The 20,088-nt window shown below is 39.6% G+C and overlaps 2 protein-coding genes across 3 annotated transcripts; one reads left to right on the top strand and one right to left on the bottom strand.

Moving 5' to 3' along the window:
* Positions 1 to 2,847: 2,847 nt before the first annotated feature.
* Positions 2,848 to 12,629, bottom strand: LOC131888175 (protein SCAI-like). Of its 2 annotated transcripts, none has more exons than XM_059236962.1 (10): positions 12,544 to 12,629; positions 10,824 to 11,903; positions 9,704 to 9,802; positions 8,601 to 8,870; positions 8,284 to 8,497; positions 5,767 to 5,954; positions 5,593 to 5,700; positions 5,350 to 5,504; positions 5,092 to 5,265; positions 2,848 to 3,819 (listed from the first exon to the last, which is right to left on the bottom strand). In XM_059236962.1, exons 2-10 carry the CDS (start codon positions 11,177 to 11,179, stop codon positions 3,572 to 3,574), a joined length of 1,812 nt encoding a protein of 603 aa, XP_059092945.1. In that variant the 5' UTR covers positions 11,180 to 11,903; positions 12,544 to 12,629; the 3' UTR covers positions 2,848 to 3,571. The 2 variants fall into 2 exon arrangements, with proteins under 2 accessions (XP_059092945.1, XP_059092946.1); XM_059236963.1 differs by having other exon boundaries at positions 8,601 to 8,855.
* On the top strand, positions 12,513 to 14,279 carry LOC131888176 (probable deoxyhypusine synthase). Its single transcript, XM_059236965.1, has 8 exons — positions 12,513 to 12,800; positions 12,867 to 12,976; positions 13,056 to 13,223; positions 13,295 to 13,385; positions 13,449 to 13,576; positions 13,638 to 13,830; positions 13,893 to 13,996; positions 14,064 to 14,279. The coding sequence occupies exons 1-8, from the start codon at positions 12,719 to 12,721 to the stop codon at positions 14,262 to 14,264; spliced, it is 1,077 nt and encodes a 358-aa protein (XP_059092948.1). The 5' UTR covers positions 12,513 to 12,718; the 3' UTR covers positions 14,265 to 14,279.
* The last annotated feature ends 5,809 nt before the right edge of the window (positions 14,280 to 20,088 follow it).

Raw genomic sequence — 20,088 nt, 5'->3', positions numbered from 1 at the left:
CATCTTAGGCGGAGGATGAGAAAACCTTTCCGATCTGGGTAAAAGAGGGGGAGAAGGGACTCTGGCCGCCACCTGAGCATGCGATCTAAAAGATGCGTGGGGCTCATGGCGACCAGAGGGGGGCTAAGGGCTACAAAGTTTGGGCGGAAGAGAGGTTAAAGAAATTGAGGGTGAGGTTGTAGGAGAGGGAGGGGAACAAGGGTAGGGAAATAGGGAAGGAGAGAGGAAAGGGGTGGGGTAAGTCTGTTGAGAGACTTGACAATGAGGTTGAGACAATTGCTGTCTCTTCCTCCTAGTGCCCCTGAGATGGTCCTTTTTGCATTTGAAATTGAGGCATACCTTGTGCCTCAAAGATCTCATGCACATAAATGGGTGGAAAAAGCTACACCCTTGCTTGGAACAGCCCTTCTCATTGAATTTGAGAGGGCCAAACTCTCTAAGTCTCTAAGTTTGGGACACCATTCTGGGTGAGCCAGTTTACTCCCTTTGCCTGCCTTTTTGCATCTCTGTCGTTTATGGACATCGCAAATTTCGATAGCATTCTCTACTATGCTCTCTTTGACCTCTATGACTTCTTTGACTACAAGGGGCGTTTGAATCGAATCAAGAGTGTCAGTGCCTGTGGCCCCTTTCCCTACACTTGACTGGTTTATCCCACAATCAAGTAATGGCTGGGTGTGACCAACCCAAGCTATTAAAGCTTCCATAATGAAAGGCTTATTGATAGAGGACGGAGTTTTCCCATCAAAAACCAGCTCAAGACAATTCCTAGCCCCTTCAGAAAGTCCCTTCAACAAAGCTTCCACGGTTATTGAAAGCAAGGGTATTTAAGGGATCCTAATTGAAAATACTTGAGACCTGAACAAAATATGGAAAAATATTCTGGAGGCTTCCTTCAGTTTCAAGAGAAAAACCGTTAGAAATGAGCGAGCGGAAAATAAAAGATGAAAACGTAGAAGGAGAGAAGAAGAAGAAGAAGAAGAAGAAGAAGAAGAAGACAGAGCCAAGAGGGCCAAAGAGAGCAACCAGCGCGTGTGAATGAGAACCAGCTGTAGAGCAGGTAAACAACACACCTACTAGGTGGAAACCAAGGAGTACGTACTCCCTGGGGACAGACAAGAAGAAGAGAATAGGTGATTTCGCTAGGTTGGGGCTACCAACAGAGGAGAAGGGATAAGAGTCGGTCGACTACGATGACCTACTCTTGGCTGACCACCTAGCTAGCCTCAGCTAACATACACCAACTCGACTACAGGAACAAGCTAACATCAATGGAATGGAATCGAACAAAAGAAATTTCTAGAACCCAATTTTGTATTGAAAATAGGAAACTAAACTGAACTAAACTGAACAACAAGAAAAATCGACTATATTTACAAATACATGAAATGAACAGACTAAATAATAAAAACAAAATGAACTACTCCATAAGCCAAAAATACATGAAATAACCTAGAATTAGGATAAAAAATATGTGAAAAATATTGACAGACGAACAAAGTGAAATACGACATGAACATGAAAAGAAAAGATATGAGACTAAACTTCTAGAGATAGGAAGAAATGAAAGTTAAAGAATAGAAGTATCCTTACCTTAAGCAGCCACGCGACCACTTACACAACACAACACACTCAGACCGGCCGTTTGAAAAGATCAGGAACAACAAAATGTTGCGACTGCTCTCAACAAAAGATGGGACCGATTTTACTCTGTGCCCCTTAAATAATGCCTGCCTTTCATGCAAACTTCCTAAAAAGTAGAAATCTAAACTCTACTAAACTATAGCTCATTCATTTTCCACCAATGCCTGATGGTCTTGTTAAATGTGTGGATTGAGACAAAACTATCAATTGTCCATCCCAAATATTCTGATATGCTAACATTTATGTACATGTTCCTTTATTGTTTATTCCTTACATTGTTTTTTTATTTTGTCAGTGTAAGTTACTGATCAATTAGTCAAATGATTCTTGTTTATCTTCTATCTATGCATGTTTTTGAGCAAGTTTTGCGCAATATTTTACTAATTTGAAAGACAATTTGACTGTTTTTTTTATAAATTTGATGCTCATGGGCATTTCATTTATTCTTTTGATTTTCAAAATTAATTCAGAAATATTTACTATATGAAGGGAGTTGTACATCAAAGAGATCATAATTCGATTAATAACACTAAAAGTACTATGCTGTATGGATAATCTTGTTTTATTGATACTAGAGTTACTGCCTTAATTCAACGCAATGGCCTAACTTGGCGGCCAGGGGAAAGCCGTGTCGTTTCCTCGCTTTAGAGTCCTTGTCTAAATGCACCAAATTTAAAGTGATTTGACCAGTTTCTTGGCCTCTCTGGAACAAAACTCTCAACGCCTTTTTGCATTGACCTTCACAAAGATGCTTTTTATTCAAGTGACCAATCAGGCTCGATATGTAGAATCAAATACTTCTACATATTGGAAACGAACAAGAAGACAATTTTTGAATTGGGTACCCCTATCGGAAAGGACAAATATTTCATGCGGCTATGTGAATAGGGGTAAACAGTTAAGCGGATAAATGGATAGTGGCACGAACATTATACCTATTAGCTTTTAAAGACTCACTGTGGATTGAGTTTCCCAACGATCAAAACGTACGGGCTGTAGTTCTGGCACGGATGGCTTATATTCCCAAGACTATCATTAGCCGATTTTTCTTTAACAAAAGCCGTACACTTTCATAGGACAAAACAGACGAGCTCCCTAAATGTTCAAATGTCATTGCAGAAATAACGCTTAACCTTAATTGTAAAAAAATGCCTGGCTTCCAAACTGAATGTGTTCCCATGCCCAAAAAAAGGTCTTTTCAGCAAGACATTAAATGGATTTATTTACGATTTGACTTATCACATTGATAACGGTGACACTAGATAAAAAATACATTTCGGACTTGGATGAAGTGGCAAGATATTTTGGCGGTCATGGAAAAGAGATGGAAAGATTTAGAGGAAAAGAGAAGGTACAAGATCAATTGCCATATAGTTGAAGTGGATTGGAGAAACGCGCTTATCCTCTCAGACGGTATGAGATGAATGGCACCTATTTTTAGTGCACATGTCACGGAAAAAAGTATTCACAACAAAGAGTTCTGAGGGAAGAGCCAATCAGACATAAAGAAAAAGAAAAAGGGAACCACAGGAAAAAGTTGACAATCGCCGAGGTCATGTGTTGCGAATGACATTGAACTAGTGAATACAGAACAGTATGCTTTAGGAGGTTGCTGTACGGCATAATTAAAGCTTCAGAATTGAATTGTCTTAGTGAGATTATAGAGAAAGAGGAACCTGAGAAGCCTTCATTCATTCAAATGTGAAATAGTTTGGTCATTGTGTTCAGCACCATAGCGCGCGGGTTGATGCGTTGGTTTTCTTTCAAAGGCATTGGTGGTGCATGATGAAATTGGCATTGAATGCTAGTTTCGGTTGATTTGCTGATGTGTTTACAAATACAATTCGGGAATGATTAGCTTGAATATGAATCATCATCATTGGACATCATTTCAATAAGTGAAGAATAATCTAGATGGAGTCCTGTATCAGTCGATTTCTCCGCACTCTGTGAAATGATGTCGAACGTCTAATTGGAGGGCCAAATCTAGAGCATAACGCTGCAATGTCGGGTTTTCCAGGATATCCAATTCAGGGAGAGTCGGATTGGAGGTTGGGAGACACTTGTTACGGCTCCGAAAGTTCCGATGAATACGGAGCACCACGCAAGAGAAGATATGGCGGCAAAGGATGAGACGCATAAAATCGTCTCCCATGAAATTGAGATAAGACGTATCTGCCGATGAAAGAGAAAAATAACTTTCTATATTTGGGTTTATATATTATATTATGGTGTGAACGTATAATATATACTTCGACCCAAAGGGTATTTGCAAAAACCATATGTTCTATTTCACACTGACGTTATGTTTCCTCGTCAAGTAATTAGGCGTGAAGCTGTTAAACTGAGTTTACCGATTTCATTTGTTGCCATAATTTTCTTTGATAGCCTATAGATCTAATAACTGGCTGCTTAGAATAAAAAAATATGGTTACAAATTAATAATGCCAAATTACTGGAAAAGCTATTTTAGAGAGAAATGGCCAATGACGAAATGACGCGGAGAAATTTCAGATTTTCTCCAACATCAGGTTCGAAGATGTCAAACCTAAATCACTGATTCAAGGGAAATACAACAGCCTCACCGTTATGGGTGGAAAATTAGCAAATGAGGCTTGAGCCCCCTAAACACCCTTTTTCTTGATTTATCCTGTTATAAAAAACTTGAGACTCATTTGTGCAATGTTAAGATTCATCAATTGCGTTGATGTAAATGTAAATCTATGAGTTTTAGATCAGCAAGCTTCTACGTTCAAGTCTGATTTCTCCGAAGGGCATGAACACAATTAGAAAAAAATAAACTAATAAAACTAAGTGAATTCACTTTGTCCCTACTTTTTCCTGCCTTTGATTACAAATTTTATGCCAATATTTGAAGGTTTTTTTGCCGTGATGTAGTTCTGTTGATAGGATATTCAAGGCAAAGAGGTATCAAATAAAGAACTCAAAGCAAAGAGGCATCAAGTAAAACATATTTGATTAATTAAAAACTAGCCCAGGAAGACTAAGCTCGTGAATTGTTCTTGCTTGCATGATTACTCACAACTTTTTGATTGTAAATTGCTATTTTTGCCGCTTTCGTTTGTATTGACAAATCATTTGCCATTTTTGGATGCATTCACATCTAGTCTTGCTTGCCATTTTTCGGTGCATTTATTAAGTTTTGCCATTTTGGATGCATTCACTAATAGTTTTGCAATTTTTGAGTCAATTTGCCAATTTGACTACTTTCTCTTGCCATGTTTTGGTCTAAAAAGAGTGGTTGTAGTCGCCCGAAATCGGCACCCGCACTATTTGTTGTCTGCTTGATGAAATTTTTACTTGGTCTTCATTTTAAGCCTATGTACCTTTAACCCACATCAATTTCTACATGTTCATATTTCGTTTCAGTTTATGAATAAAGAGTGACGGTTGGAAACGAGAATGCATAGTAACTTGGACGCTTACCAACGCCTCTTGAGCGAGTGACCAATCTGGAAGCTTCGGTCATGAAACGATCCACATAAGCTTGGCATTTGTCCCACAAATGAATGGGAATATCCACGATGTTGGTGATGAAAGCAAATCCGGACAAAGGTGAATGAAGAAATAACGAGTATAAACTTCCTTTATGTCTGTCATCTAAAACGCGAAAACATAGGACCAAAATACTGACAATTTGTTCTAGATTGCAGAATATGATTTAAAAAAATGGTTTCAGTTTACCTTGAAAGGCGGTAGGAATTTCTTGAGGAGACATTAGCACAATGAGGGGTTGGTCAAATATTCTTTGAAGACTTCCAAAGGCCACAGAGTTATCCGAATCAACAATGAGAAATAAAGGCCGACGAGTGAATGGTTGCAAATCCCCTGGATGAAGACTTGAAAGCCAAATAAAAACGTAAAAATCTATAATTCACGACCAAAGCCCCCTCCCCTCTTCCACATTAACGTGTTTGCCTAACTCACCAGTTAGATTCGCACGTGTGCAAAATCTGTTTGGACGAAACAAGCGGTGTGATGATCGACTCAGAGCTATCTTTCTTGGTGGACAAGAGAACCCCACCTAGATCGTAGCTATTCAAAATAAATGGAAACTATTTAAGACAAGGACTTTCATCAAGGCATGTTACTGGGTCTAACCTTCGATCCACGGGACTGGGTTTAGTGGAGAAACATCCGTCCCCGGAAATGAAAAGCAAGAGAGCACCATTGGAAGGCAGCTCACGATGGCCAGATGCCATGAAGATTAGGAATTGCGAGACGGTCGGCTTGTACAACAAGTATTTGTGAGGATTTTCTCGTTTCATGCCTATTCCTCCGCCATTTTCCTGCAACATTGAACAATTTGACTTGAAATTGAAAGACAGAAATCAAATAAAGTCTACTAGGGCAGAATATATAGCGGTTCAAATATGACTTCTCGGAAATCATGCTGGCTTGGAAATAGCCGATTCAAGGGGTGGCATTATTCATGCTCTATTGAGACCATTAAAGCTTATCAGAACCATAATGATTTAAATGTCGCTACATTCATTTACCGAAGGATCGCCTCACAATCTTTAACTAAATTAACTAGCTAATTGCTATGTTGACTCCCAGCAGCGTTGCTGCCTTTTTCTGATACCATCCGTGGATGCTATCTAGTGTACCCAAGATCCGAACAAATTCGACTTAACCTATTTTTGGTATTTTTTTTGCCTATTAAAAAATGTTGCAAAATTGAGATAAAGTTCAAACGCTGCCAACTATCGCAAAAATGACTGTTTTGTGCTAATAATAGATGCTGGGGCGAAGGTAAGTCACAGAACTCAGCAGCTGCTCATTCGATTTTCACATAATTTCGTCGCAAAGTATGCAATCAAAACCCATTATTTGTTTTTGTTGTTTTTTGCCTCTAAAGCAGTTATGGGTCCGTTGCATAGTTTTTTTGCCCCTCAACTAATTCAAACATTATGTAAAGTTTTACCGAATATCAATCCATTGCCAAAACAGGCCTTGTAGTTTACGGATCTCTAAATCAACTACACCCGCTCAAAGAAAATCAAACACTTCATTTGAACACATTTTCATATTTTCAAAAAATTTGTCGATAATAACAGTTCGTAAATACAACCAATAAGAAAAAAAAGGTTTTGAAAAGTTCAAAACCATTACACTATTACGTTTTTCCCTGCTGGGTTGCTCGCCCAGGAGTAAAATAAAGTCCCTTAATCAACAGCTGTCTGTAGCTAAAGCTGTCTAGAACATACAAATGCATATTTTTACAACCGTGCATTACATCATATATGTCACTATGGGATGCCTCAACCTTAACCTGTCTTGTCTGGGAATTGGGATAGCTTTTAGGTGTGTCAAACGAAATAGTCATCGACCCATACACAAGACTAGACTGACGAAAGCGTCAGGCGTGAGGCACCAAGCAGTACTTGAAGGGCGTGAGAAGTGAGAACATCACCATTCACAATTTACAAAACCCAAAGCATAAGATTTAGTCAAGTTGGGAAGCATTAAGGGCAAACGGAAAAATGTTTCAGATTAGACTCATACCCAGAGATGTCGGATTACCTCGAGCGAACTTCACACGGTAGTGCCCGCAACTCTTTTTCAACACCTATTAAGAGGCTGCTCAAATGTCAATTTTTTTAACAGCGTTTTTTAATTCTCAAAGCACCAAAATGACAAACTTTTGGAAAATTTATATCTTTAAATGCAGCTTAGAATAGTATACTGATCCACTTCAAATCTTTTAAAACACAACAGTTTTAAAAACCTAGTGGATAGATACTATGAGTGTTCTTTTCATGCTTCCAAACGAAATTTCATCAAAATCAATTGAGTAGTCACAGAGATAATACGCTTCAAAAGTTACATTTTGTATGAAATATGACCTAGCCGTGTTATTAGGCTTGCTGGGGCACCGTATTGGTAGAGCATCCGCTTTCCAATTTGCGAATCCTGGTTCGATCCCAGGCTTGCCAAGTCCAAGCTTCTTTGTGGTATTTAGATTACAGCATAAGCTGCTGCTTTAACACCTTAAATGGGCGAACCTGTGGTCATTCCCGAGGGTAAGGTCTTTATTAATGTTGAGTGTGCCGACGAAGCGGGAACATCCTCCTATTAGGATACCCAAAAATCAGATGGCAGGCCGAGCGAGAGAGCTGCCATCTGACTTCGTAACAAACAAAACAGACCTCAAAATTCTTGGATTACATTTTGAAAAGATTGATTAAAAATAATTTTTGCCCGAAAAATTTGAACATAAATATTTACCTACAATGCATGTTTCATAATAGCGTTGTGATAATTGACAATCGCAAAAAATCGCATTAAATCAATTTTGATCTTGAAGTTTGGCAAATTTCTATATTTGTTGAATAAAAAATAATGTTTCATGCGTAACAAGTTTGAAAAGTTTCAAACGTATCATCATAATATTTTGAACATATTCCTTTTGTTTCCTTACCAAATAAAACGCCAGTAGAAGTCTATGCATTTGAGCTCACACTTAATCAAAAATTATAACCATAAGCAATGGTGTAACTGAGGAAAATTCGGTTCAATTCTTTTCATTTATGAATATGAAGATTCCTTTCTTCTGTAATTTCATTGCAACATCAATTACGGCGCCATGGGATAATAAATGAAAATGAATCTTACGAAAGGAGATCTTCCCGGCGCCGGAGATGTGTCATAGATCTGAGCAAATTCTTCTTGAGGCTCCCTTTCCAAGGTTTGAAGCATTCGAAACATGTCCAAGGTCAGCTCGCTAAATTTCACTTGATCACTTTGTGAACCCACTAAGACGACCTCTTGCAACGAAAGTGACATAATCGGAGATTTTTCCACCGGTGGGGTTATCAAGGGGTTGAGTCTGGAAACAAAACCCCGTAGTTTAAGCATGGAATATTTCTCTATCTTTTGTGGAAGTTGGAAATTTAGGCGCAGTTTAGAAAAACGCCTGCCTCCCCACTCACCTGTGAGACAGGACGATACTATTGGAATCGGAATCCAACACATTGACCACTGTGTCCGCTTCAATGAAGCCTTTGATCTCTCCCAAGACCAAGGACCATTCCAACTGATCGTCGGGCTCGTAGGTGGCTGTGTATTCATCAATATGCTTGGCCAACTCTCGGACCAAATCCCGGACGAGCTTCATTTTCTTGAGCAGAAGGCACACCACGATGAAGCGGGCGTAGAAACGAAGTTTCTTCACCATCAGATCCGGCCTGAAATACAACAAGCTGCAAAAGAGATCCGTTGAATGAAGACTTGAATTTGGGGCACAAGGGTGGGAATGATGAGAAAGAACCACATTCAGATCTCTGGATGGATGGTGATAGTTTGGAGGGTGGTGCGGAATGGATGGAGAGTGTTGGTAAAGCGGCGGTGACGACGACACATTGAAAAGAAGACACATGAACAGATTGCATTGCAATGATGCGATTGCTGTCGACACACAAATGAGTCTGATCTTGGCGAAGACCACGGAAGGCCGACACGCTCGGGATTACCCCAGGACTGGAAACTTCAAGCATCATTAGAACAGCAATCCAACAAAGTTTGAATGAATGGGTGACATCTCAAGATGAGGAGAAAGGAAGCTCTCTTGGTGTGGCTCCAAAATTCCAAATTGCGGCCTGAATCTGGACGAGATTCAATCCGTCATGAAAGGAATAAGCTGCACCGACATTTCGGAAGGATTTTTGGTGCTCAAAGTGCCAAGCGTAGAAAAGCATTAGAAGTATAATTGTGCGGTTCATTGTTAGGAATATTTTAATGCTTAGGAAAATGTGAGAAAATTGTGCATTTTGTACAAAGGAGCCATTTTCTCGCCGATCTTGCCTTGAACAATGTCATGAATTGTAAGCATCAGACGAACTGAATAGGCGAGAAATTGGATTTTGGAAGTGACAAAGTTGAGAGAGTATGAAGTTTCCTGGGTCTAGTGTTAGTAAAAATCTAGATAGAACTGGAACGCATTATTATAACTCTCGCAGCCTTCTGAACTTTAAAGGAGATTATCACCAATCAACATGAACCGTGGGTGGGTGTTGGACATCGTCAATTTGTGTACCTGTCCTCTCGTCCAGCTCTGGAATAATAAGCTCGTCCTCGAATGGCCGCGTAGAAGGAGAAGGCCTCATTCAGATAATTGGTCTCGCTCGTCCTCAAACTGAAAGAAATTACGGAAATCAGAGAGAGCACAAAATATCCTTGATTGAGCCCTTCAAGTAATGGTAGGGGAGGGAGGGGAGTGGGCCTCAAATAGCAAAAGAAACACTTTAACGAGCTAATGGAGTTTGAAAGGAAAAAAATACCGAGGCTGAACCAGAAACTTGGAAAGGAAGAAAAACACGGCCTTATATTTGGAAATGTTGCCTTTCACGACGTCCTAACCGCAATCAGAATTGTCCTTTTTTTTGGTCTCAATTTTGTTGCACAAGAGCTTATTTTTTAAGGAATGCCGACTGTTGAGTTGTATTTCTCGGTACCGACAGGTAAAAGGAAACTTTTTTGAACAAAATCGCTCTATTGGTTGGCGTAAAAAAACTTATTTTGTTTATGACTGTCAAAGGGTAAAACCACAAAAGTTATGAAAAGCCCATGAGAGATAAGCGCAAGTATCAAAACGTACTTAATGGCTAAGTATCTATGAATGAACCACTCGTAGACATTCCATTAAGCCTGTCAAACTGGCGGTTCGCACCTTGAAATGTTTTACATTTTGACAGACGATCTGGTTCTCGTTTCTGGCCATTGATGCATTTTCAGGATGCAAAGTTTAATAAACTCCATTGATCATTTCGGAAGGTTTGGTGCATAATTTTCACTTTGAGACGCTCGTTAAAAAGATTTGCAACGATACCGAGACTGGTGAACAAAGTAGTAATCTGCATCTTGATAACCTGATAAAAGTGTCGAAAACCTCAAAGTCTTCTCCTCATTAGAACAATAATGATACCAACCAATCACGGGTCGAAAAATGCATTGCTCATTGTGAATTTGACCAATGAGTACTAAAATGTGGTAGGTGCTAATGCAAACTTACTAGTAGTGGTAGTAAAGTTGGCCTCAAAGTCTTCTCCTCATTAGAACAATAATGATACCAACCAATCACGGGTGGAAAAATGCATTGCTCATTGTGAATTTGACCAATGAGTACTAAAATGTGGTAGGTGCTAATGCAAACTTACTAGTAGTGGTAGTAAAGTTGGCCGATTTTGGACGCCACCTCGCCAATCTGCCATCGCTTGAGACCATATCGTGCGTCCAAGATGGCTCGGTGTTGTTGTTGGAATTTCCACAATTTCGTGTAAATATCAAAGGTCCGACCAAAGTAGCCTTGCCATTGCTTGTGCCCATATTGTGGCAGATCCCGAAGGCCGTTGAAGAGTTGCTTGGATTTCTCGAGGAGATGGCAGAACTCGGCCACGACTTTCCGCTCACTCTCGTCCACGATGTGCGATGTCATGTCCGTCCCTCCCAAATTGGAGGCATGATGGGCGGGCCCCAAGAGATCCTCTGCCGGAGCATTCACGGAGGAGAGCATATTTTTTGTTCCTGAGAGTTATATGGTTGCCAAAGAAGCGAGGGAACACGGTTGTGTGGAGAAGGAGCTAATAGTGATGTTCAGTTCAGGACTTCATGGTCGTCTTCAGTTGGGAATGAACAAACGAATCTGTTGTTCAGATCTGTTCCAGGAACACGTACACACAGAGAGTTGTTCTTGGTGCTGTGCATGTATACTCTCGAGAGAAGTAATGTGCCCGAGAAAGCATTGGGAAATGAAGATGATCAGTCACCAACAGCGCTCCCTCACTCCCTTACTCACTCACTTAGCCATCCGCTCGCTCGGCGGCCTTCCTGCCTTCTTTCCTCTTTCCTCTTTCCTCCTCCTCCTTCCTCTCTCTCTCTCTCTCTTCACTATTTCCCCTCATTCTTTGCTCTTCTTTTCTCCTCCTTTTTCTTGTTGTTCCATGTTCCACTCTCGGCTCAGCATGTTTTCCCTAGGGACAAAATCGATAGCTCCAATAACAATCAGGGTGGGACGACAAGGAACCCACAGACTGAGGGTGACAAGACGAAAGCCGATGACTTCACAAGCCCGAGAAGTTGTCACCATGCACAAGATTATGGCCAGACGGATAATCGGATGACATTGGATCGCAACGCACACTCAGTCAATGTTCCATCATGACTAGAGATGATACGACCACGGATGCGGGCGGATTTGAAGGCCCCATACCGTTTCTATTCGAATTTGTTTTCGAAAGCTAAATAGAGATGATTTTGAGAGTTATCATTCTAATCAAGCCTTTGTGTGAAGCATTTTTTGAAAATTATATCGGCAAGATGATAGTTGCCGTTCTCAGTCCAATTCCAAGTCACGAATATGAACGAAACTGTCTTTCTTTGCGTTCCACTTCCAGGAAACCCGGAAACCGACTTGGAACAACTACAAGCATGCATAAATCAGGCATTCCCTATCTGATTGGAATGGATCCCAGGTAGCTCACGAATGAGACTTATGATGGTCTCTTTTGGAAAGTACACTTCCTGTCTAACGAGTACATCTTCGTAATGGATCCGGTAATTATTGTTGAAAACATATACAAAACCCAATACGAAAACCTGTTCAAGACAATGGATCAACCAACAGAGCGCCATCAAATGCTTCAGGAAACTACTCAGATGATCTTCCCAAATTATGTTGGTGCATTCATAACAAATTTTCTTGGCCATTCATAAAAATTGATAGCCAGCAGAGTCAGAAAACCTTTGAGATCTAAGACTTTTAATTGTCCAGCAGTCACCCTGATCTAAGCTTCCCCGAGGGTTTGCGCAAAAGGGGCAATAAAAAAGGCAATAACACTGTAATACACGGGGCAAATTGATGCATGCAAACTCTTTTACCTGTACCAGATGTGGAATAATGTCAAATCTTGAATCCGATGCCTAAATCGGCTCAGAAAATGGAATTCTAGTTTTAAATCTACAGCTGACCACAACAGCACATGGTCGGTATTTTCACAACAAACAAAAAGTCTCAACCTCGAAATTGTGGAAAAATTCCCGATATCATTTAATCATGAGTACCATTCCTTCAATTGCCACTGAAGCCGTCCTGGTCAAATCTGAGGCCATGGACGCCAATGCCGAAAAAGTTCAAGGTTGAAACATACGGTACTTAATTCCACCAGAATGACTTGCTATCATCGGTAATATTATATATGCAGGTTATGATTTTAATAAGGGCGTGGATCATCATGCTTTATTAAACAGCTATCGGTACTCTGGGTTCCAAGCCACTAACTTTGGCCTGGCTGTGGAACAAATTAACGCCATGGTATGTATGATTGGTGGCCGATTTTCTGTCATAGGGTTGGATAAAAACGCTTACTTAATTGGCGGAATTTCTCACTTAGATCGCTAAACGAGAAGAGCCGTTACCAGAGGATAAAAAGGAGGACTCTCTCGAAACTGACGATTTCATTCGAAGAAAAAACAATTGCACCATATTCTTAGGGTTCACTTCGAATATGGCATCGTGTGGTGTGCGAGACACCATTCGATTTTTGGTCCAGCATAAAATGGTACGTTGTTGGGTTATCGACAAGAAATCGAGAAATTGACTTTTTGTCATCGATGAGTCATTTTTATTCAGGTGGATTGTATTGTAGCAAGTGCTGGAGGAATTGAAGAAGATTTCATCAAATGTCTAGCCTCAACTTACATTGGCGATTTCTCCTTGGATGGTAAAAAAGTGAGCGTTATTCAGGACAAGAATACGGATTGTTCAGTAGTGAATCTAATTTCAGGCCGGACTTTAAGAGATAAAGGTATCAATCGGATTGGCAACTTATTAGTACCCAATGACAACTATTGCAAGTTCGAAGACTGGATCATGCCCATCTTGAATCAAATGCTGAAAGAACAAAAGGAAGAGGTAAAAATGTGACTATGGCAAATCCCTCAAAAGGCTTTTCGTCCATGTCCTTTCAATTTAGGGAGTAATGTGGACCCCATCCAAGATGATCACCCGACTGGGGTTGGAGATTAACAACGAAGATTCAATCTATTATTGGGCCGCCAAGAACCAAATCCCTGTCTTTAGTCCGGCTCTTACGGACGGGTCCTTGGGAGATATGCTCTTTTTTCATTCATATAAAAATCCCGGACTCGTCCTAGACATTGTTCATGGTGAGAGAATACCAAAAAGGTTGACTCGTGAATTGATAAGAATAATGGCAATCTTGGTCTAGATTTAAGGCGGCTCAATAGCATGGCCATGAAAGCCGCTCACTCGGGCATGATCATCGTTGGAGGGGGCCTAATCAAGCATCACATCTGTAACGCCAATCTAATGGTAAGAGTCCAAAATTCGTTACGCTAAGATACGGATTGAACTCTAAGGGATGATATTCAAATTCCAGCGTAATGGAGCTGACTTCAGTGTATTCCTGAACACGGCCAACGAGTTCGATGGTTCAGATTCAGGGGCGAGACCGGACGAGGCCATTTCTTGGGGCAAGATCCGGAAGGACGCCCAACCGGTCAAAATCTACGGTGAATCTAGTTTCGTGTTCCCGTTGTTGGTGGCCGAGACGTTTGCCCGGAAGTTTCACAATAAATGAATTTGGGCGTCGGAAGTTTTTATTTTCATTTCTTCAAGTTGCACATTATATCCTCATCTGTTCTCGCAATGGTTGGAATTTGACTGTCGTGGGTTATCCATTGATGTTGTACAGATCAACCCATTGAGGTCATGTTGGAGAAGGAAGGTATCACTACAGTCGACAATCGTCTTGGCCAGGATCGGATGATATTTAGTGATCCTTCTTGCCCTTGGGCTTCTCATCAGGGATGGAATTGGTGATGGCCACCATGATTGGGAAAGTGAGAACACTACCAATCACCCAGCTCCTAAAATGAGATCACATTGTAAACTACGTCAAACTTGATTGGAAAGTAACGTTTTTCGTTTTTTAAACGTTTTTTGGAGATTAAAGGGAAAATGGAAGCCATTCTCCAAATTTTGCAGAAATTTGCTTTTAGCTTTGGCAAAACATTACGGCTTTCTGGGGTCAGTTGGGATTATGACATTAAAACATAATAATAAAGGAACTTCAACTAATTTGAAAAATATCTGCGCTTACCGATTAAATGCTAATCCACATTATATTTTTCAAGTGAGTTAAAAATGTTACCATCAAAGTTTATTAGCCCTCCTAATGATATTCTAGACATTACTAAGTTCATACTTAATGTATTAGTTTTCAAAATTCGGATCGCCAACTAATCAGTAAAGAATCAAATAAGCATTCATAGAACTTGAAAACAACCAGAGGATTGTTTCCTTTAAACCATGTGATAACCGAAAATTCGATTTACTCACTTGAACACCCAACTTTTGTTGAAGTAGTAAGCGAAAGGGAACTGCGTCACTTGAGCTCCTATCGTGTAGGGAAACTTCATTGTTCGGCCAGACATTTTGAGTGGAGTTCAATGCAACTGAAATATAAGTTTTTTCGTTAGATCAACCAAGCTTTCAAGGTTAGATTTCTAAAATGAAGTGTTACCTTCTTGAACGATCGAACAGACTAATGTCAGCAGCTGAACGGCAGGACAACAAACGAATATTTAGAACATGGCGGAAAAGAAGGGAGCCTTTAAGAATCTAAGGCGGAATGGGCAGAATTAAAGCTGATGTCAGCTGATGAGTTTCCAAAGAGAAATAAGTAATCGAAGACCTAGAAGTTGGGAGGAGCGCCTCATTTGAAACGTGTATTTATACGGAAAATATCTTTAAAATTGTTAAGGCTCATGGTTTTGACAGACAGTGCATTGAATGATCAGTTTGGTACTAGGTTTGATTAGATGGTCATAGGGTGTTTGATTAGTTCTGGAAGACCTTGGATTTCTCTTGAAACTCCTCTTTACGTTTGGCTTCCTCTTCACGCCGCCGTTCCTCTTCCTCTTCCTTGGAAGGATCTTGAGAAAATATTTCCAGAGTGGATTGTAACTTGGATTCTTCCTTCTCACTCACTGAGCAATGTCTCTCAAACCCGAGTTTAACTTGATCAAAACTAGCTTTTCGCACTTGGGCCTCCTTTTGCCTGGCCTCGGCGGCTGGGATGTCTGCAAAATATTTGGCCTTGTTCTTCACTTCTGATGGGCCATTCTGTTGGGAACTCTCTCCGTTGCCTTGGAACTTGGAGAGCTTCGAGTCAAACTTGGCCTTTTGGCGTTTCTTCTCGTAATCATCTACCTGGGATTTTTGAACTTTTTCAAATTGCGAGATCTTGGTCTTTGTGTCGGACATTTTGCGTTGAAGGGTTGGAGAGGAAAATACCTTCGCCTCCTCTATCAACCGCTAACACATCCGGTGAAGGTTTCCCGTTGAGATGACTCAGTACTGATAACAGGGGAGAGACATCGTAAGAAGAGGAACCTGACCCTCGTTCTCAGCCAGTCGGTTGCCTTCTTCGTGGAGGGCAAGTAGAGGCCGAGTTTTTGTTTCAACACTTCTGGCTAGCCTCAGCTTCCTCTTACTCACTTCAGAATGGCTGGAAAAGGAAAGCTCAGAACCAAGACCTCGGAGTTCCTCCACAAGAAAGCTAAATATACAAAACTAGTAGATAGCTCCTCCTCCGTTCTTCTCTCCTTGATGATGAAGACCTCCTTAAACTAGTTCCACCTGGCACTCCCAGCTCTTTTACTCCGCACTGTACCACCTCCAAAGAAGACAGAGGAGATGCTCGCTACATATCAAGAAATGTCAAACTGAGCAGGAGGAATGCCTTACCTCTTGCAGGTCATACAATGACTTCCCTCACTTGGTTACGATCTGACGTGGGTGTGGATGGTGAACTTCCAAAGCCTAAGCGCAAGACAAGCGGGCCCAGGTGTACCGACCATTCATATGAGGAATAGGTCTTGAATCTATTCAAGCGCTCTAGGTCGATAGGTTTGGGTGAAAAAAAGTCAGGCACTCAACCGGTCCGTGAAGAACTAGACAAATTGCGATTGCATTTCCTTTTGACTCAAGCAGTCAATTTCTTGTGCATTCCTTTTTTTGGTGGGATGACACAACCCGTCGCCAACACCTAATTAAAAAAACATAATTATCCAGTTCGTCAGTCCCAGCTCTTCTAACCTCGATTATGCTAGGCTTGTACTTCTGTGTATGCAATAAACACATGGGCTTGCCATTTAAATGAACAGGATTGCAATAATTTTGTATGAAGAGGAGACAGGTGATTTCCTGAAAAACGTTTCAGAATTATCTTCATCATGTTTAAACGTCGGAATTTTGGACTCATAAGAATGTTAACTTTAACGAATACAAGGATGGAATTGAAAACGTTAAACAATATGTAATTCATGATGACCTTGTAGGCGTATCATATTTTTAGTGCCTTTGCGATTTGTCAGTTTTTAAAGCTCCAGTGGTACATCCTTTGTTGTTACTCGTGGAAGAAACGGATCACTCGAACTCTTCCTAAGATTGAGAGCAAAACACAAAAGCACGGATTGTCTATTGTCCGAGTTGTAATGTGGTTACATAAATAAGGTATACGTAGACTTTATTTTAAAAGTTACAATCTCCTCAATATGAAGAATGGCCTTTTGGTCACTCGTAAATTTCGTAAATTAGAGACACTCAATAAAAAACAAAAATAATAGAAAAATCGCGATAGTTTCAGCCTATTATGAGTAAGATCTGAGGTTGGCAATAGTTGAGCTATTTGAAAGCGATAAGATGATATTTTGCTGTTGTGTTAGATGTGATATCCCGGTGATGAGCATGCTCTTTCAATAATAATGTTAATTCTAGTCATGTATATAAATGTGTACTAGTCAACAATAACGGAAGTCACAAACCACCATCGGGGAGTTCAACACACCTGTAATAGAAAGAACCTTTGTAAAAGGAAAGGTAACAGCAAGAGGATTGCTTCAAATTAAGAATTTGAAGAATAAAATAACGTAATCTCTCATGATTCTCGTTCATCTAGAAACCTCGAGTTCGGAATATTTTTATGGAAAACGTGCAATATTTTCTATGGTAAAGAAACTTTTTTTTTGCCCAAAATGCAGTAAAACATAGTATGAGCCTTATTGAGTTCAGAGCCCTAATTCACTAGAAACCATCAAAAGTATGAGCTGGAAGTTACAAAAGATATAGGTGCAAGTATTTCAATCAGGGAAAACAGCCAGAAAGGCTATTTCTTAAAAAAATCTTCGCTTTAATAACTATCAATCTGCTCTTTGCACTTAAGTAAACACTGAATAAATGCTTCTCATACACAAACGGCACATGACAGTGGAGCCCTAGCAATCGTCATGACCATGACCGGCCATCAGTTGTATACATAGCTGATCTCGAATAAGAAATCACAATGATAAGGATACCCTTTAAAGCTCTGATGGAAATCCCCAAACATGTCTTGGCATTTTTCTACCTCAGAAAATCATTGTTAACAACTTTGATTTGATTGCTTTACAGCATTCTAGCCCACATAATAAGCTTACAGGTCTAAAAACATTTTTAAAACTGAATTTTTCAAAAAAAACTATTTATTGCAAATTAAGAGTACACTTAGTTAGCACTTAATTATAAATCATAATATTATCTATTGCACCACTACTTAGTTACAGGGGATCTAATGGCTCAAATGTCATCGTTTTTAGCCCCAACATGCCCTGGTTACATCTTAATTCAATTTCCCAAAGAATTAATATCAATTTTCGATGTAACAAAAATGAAACATCATTTTTCTTTTTCTTGCATAATTTCAAATTAATTCAAAACGTATTAGCTGAAGCCTAAAAAACAAAGCAGATTTTTGAAATTTTTTTTTTTAACCATCCAAAGCACATATAACTGAGCTATCACAGAAAATTTCACAAAAATCAATGAAGCTTCAAAGAGGCTACTTTTAATCAGGCTTCAAGAAACGACCAAATCTATAGTTTTGTCTGTTGTCTGTATTGTCTTCAGAATTCAAATGAATGCGTAACTAAGTGTGCCCATGATGACTGTAAAACACATTTTCAAACATTAAACTTTAAGAGGTTTTTGTGCTATTGTATACCGACATCAATTCTTTGAGAAATTGAATTAAAATACTACCTGGGCATGTTGGGGCTAAAAACGATGAAATTTGGACCATTAGATTCTATGTAACTAAGTATTGGTGTAATGGATGATATCATAAATTTTAATCAAGTACTAATAAAGTGTGCTCCCAATTTACATTGGATAGTTTTTTAAAATGTTAGTTTTTATAATGTTTTTAGACATGTAAAGGATTTAAATGGACTAGAATACTATGAGGAAATAAAATCAAAGTTGTTCTTCCCTGTAATTTTCTGAGGTAGAGAAATGCCAAGATATGTTTGGGAATTTCCCTGAAAACTTGGGAGCGCTTTTTTGACATCGTGAAAGAAAGTACACAAAACTCATCTAAACTTGCACAAAACAAATTCAACCAGCAGAATTGAGGTGCCAATCAGTTCAGGAAGCTTATCCAGTATAATACTTTGCTTTAACTATTGCCTAAAGAAAAAGTTTGGTAACTTTTCTCATTTGCAACCTGGTTCACTTAAATCGAAAATAGTGCTTTGGTCTTAGCTCAAGAATTGATGGTTTTTGCGAGATTTTTTATTATTTGTTACATTTATTATAGCGTTTTTTCCTCAGGCCTTCGCAACGACCATTAAACAAATATCGCATCAGCACCTATTCCTCAGATATTCAGAGCATGTACGTATGTTGCGGGTTGACCACGGTTCATGCAACAACCATCTATACCGAATAGGATACCTTTTAGGACCTCTGGTCCTGGGATTTAGAGCTGAGGGCGAAGCCAACAAGGGCTGACAGTTTACGAAAGAGTGCTTCAACTGAAAATCGTTAGGAAACATTTTATCTTTATGATAGTGACCGGAAAAAATATAAAATGCTTCATTTTTTCTCTTTCCGAGTAATCATTTCTTGGTGAGAAATTCTCTTCATGTCATGTCTTGGCAGTCCTTGATGCCATTGGGTCTCTATACAGTGCTTTGTCTCATTTTTTCTCACTGTCGCCAATGCTTGAAGGAAAAACCATTATGAAGTGACCTAAAATATATTGAAAGTCACGCATTCTTCTTTCAAAGACTATCATTAGTTCAACCAACCCACTCTTTTCATCCGATCATATATTTTGCCCATATATCAAGGATGACATTATTAACAACTATGATAAAACAAAAATATAATCATGAGCAGCATCTTGAAAATAGGGAAATCTGCCCAACTAAAGTGATGACATTCTTGCTAATATTTCTCTATAGTTAAGGATATTTTAAAAATAAGCATCAAGTTTGACCTTTGCAATAAGCTCTAAAACAGCAATTGCACCCTTTGATTATGCACCCTTTGATTATGCACCTTCAGTCGAGCATTTTACT

The sequence above is a fragment of the Tigriopus californicus genome, chromosome 10, assembly GCF_007210705.1.
Source record: "Tigriopus californicus strain San Diego chromosome 10, Tcal_SD_v2.1, whole genome shotgun sequence".
Lineage (NCBI taxonomy): Eukaryota > Metazoa > Arthropoda > Copepoda > Harpacticoida > Harpacticidae > Tigriopus > Tigriopus californicus.
This window is presented reverse-complemented; position numbering and strand designations above follow the sequence as displayed.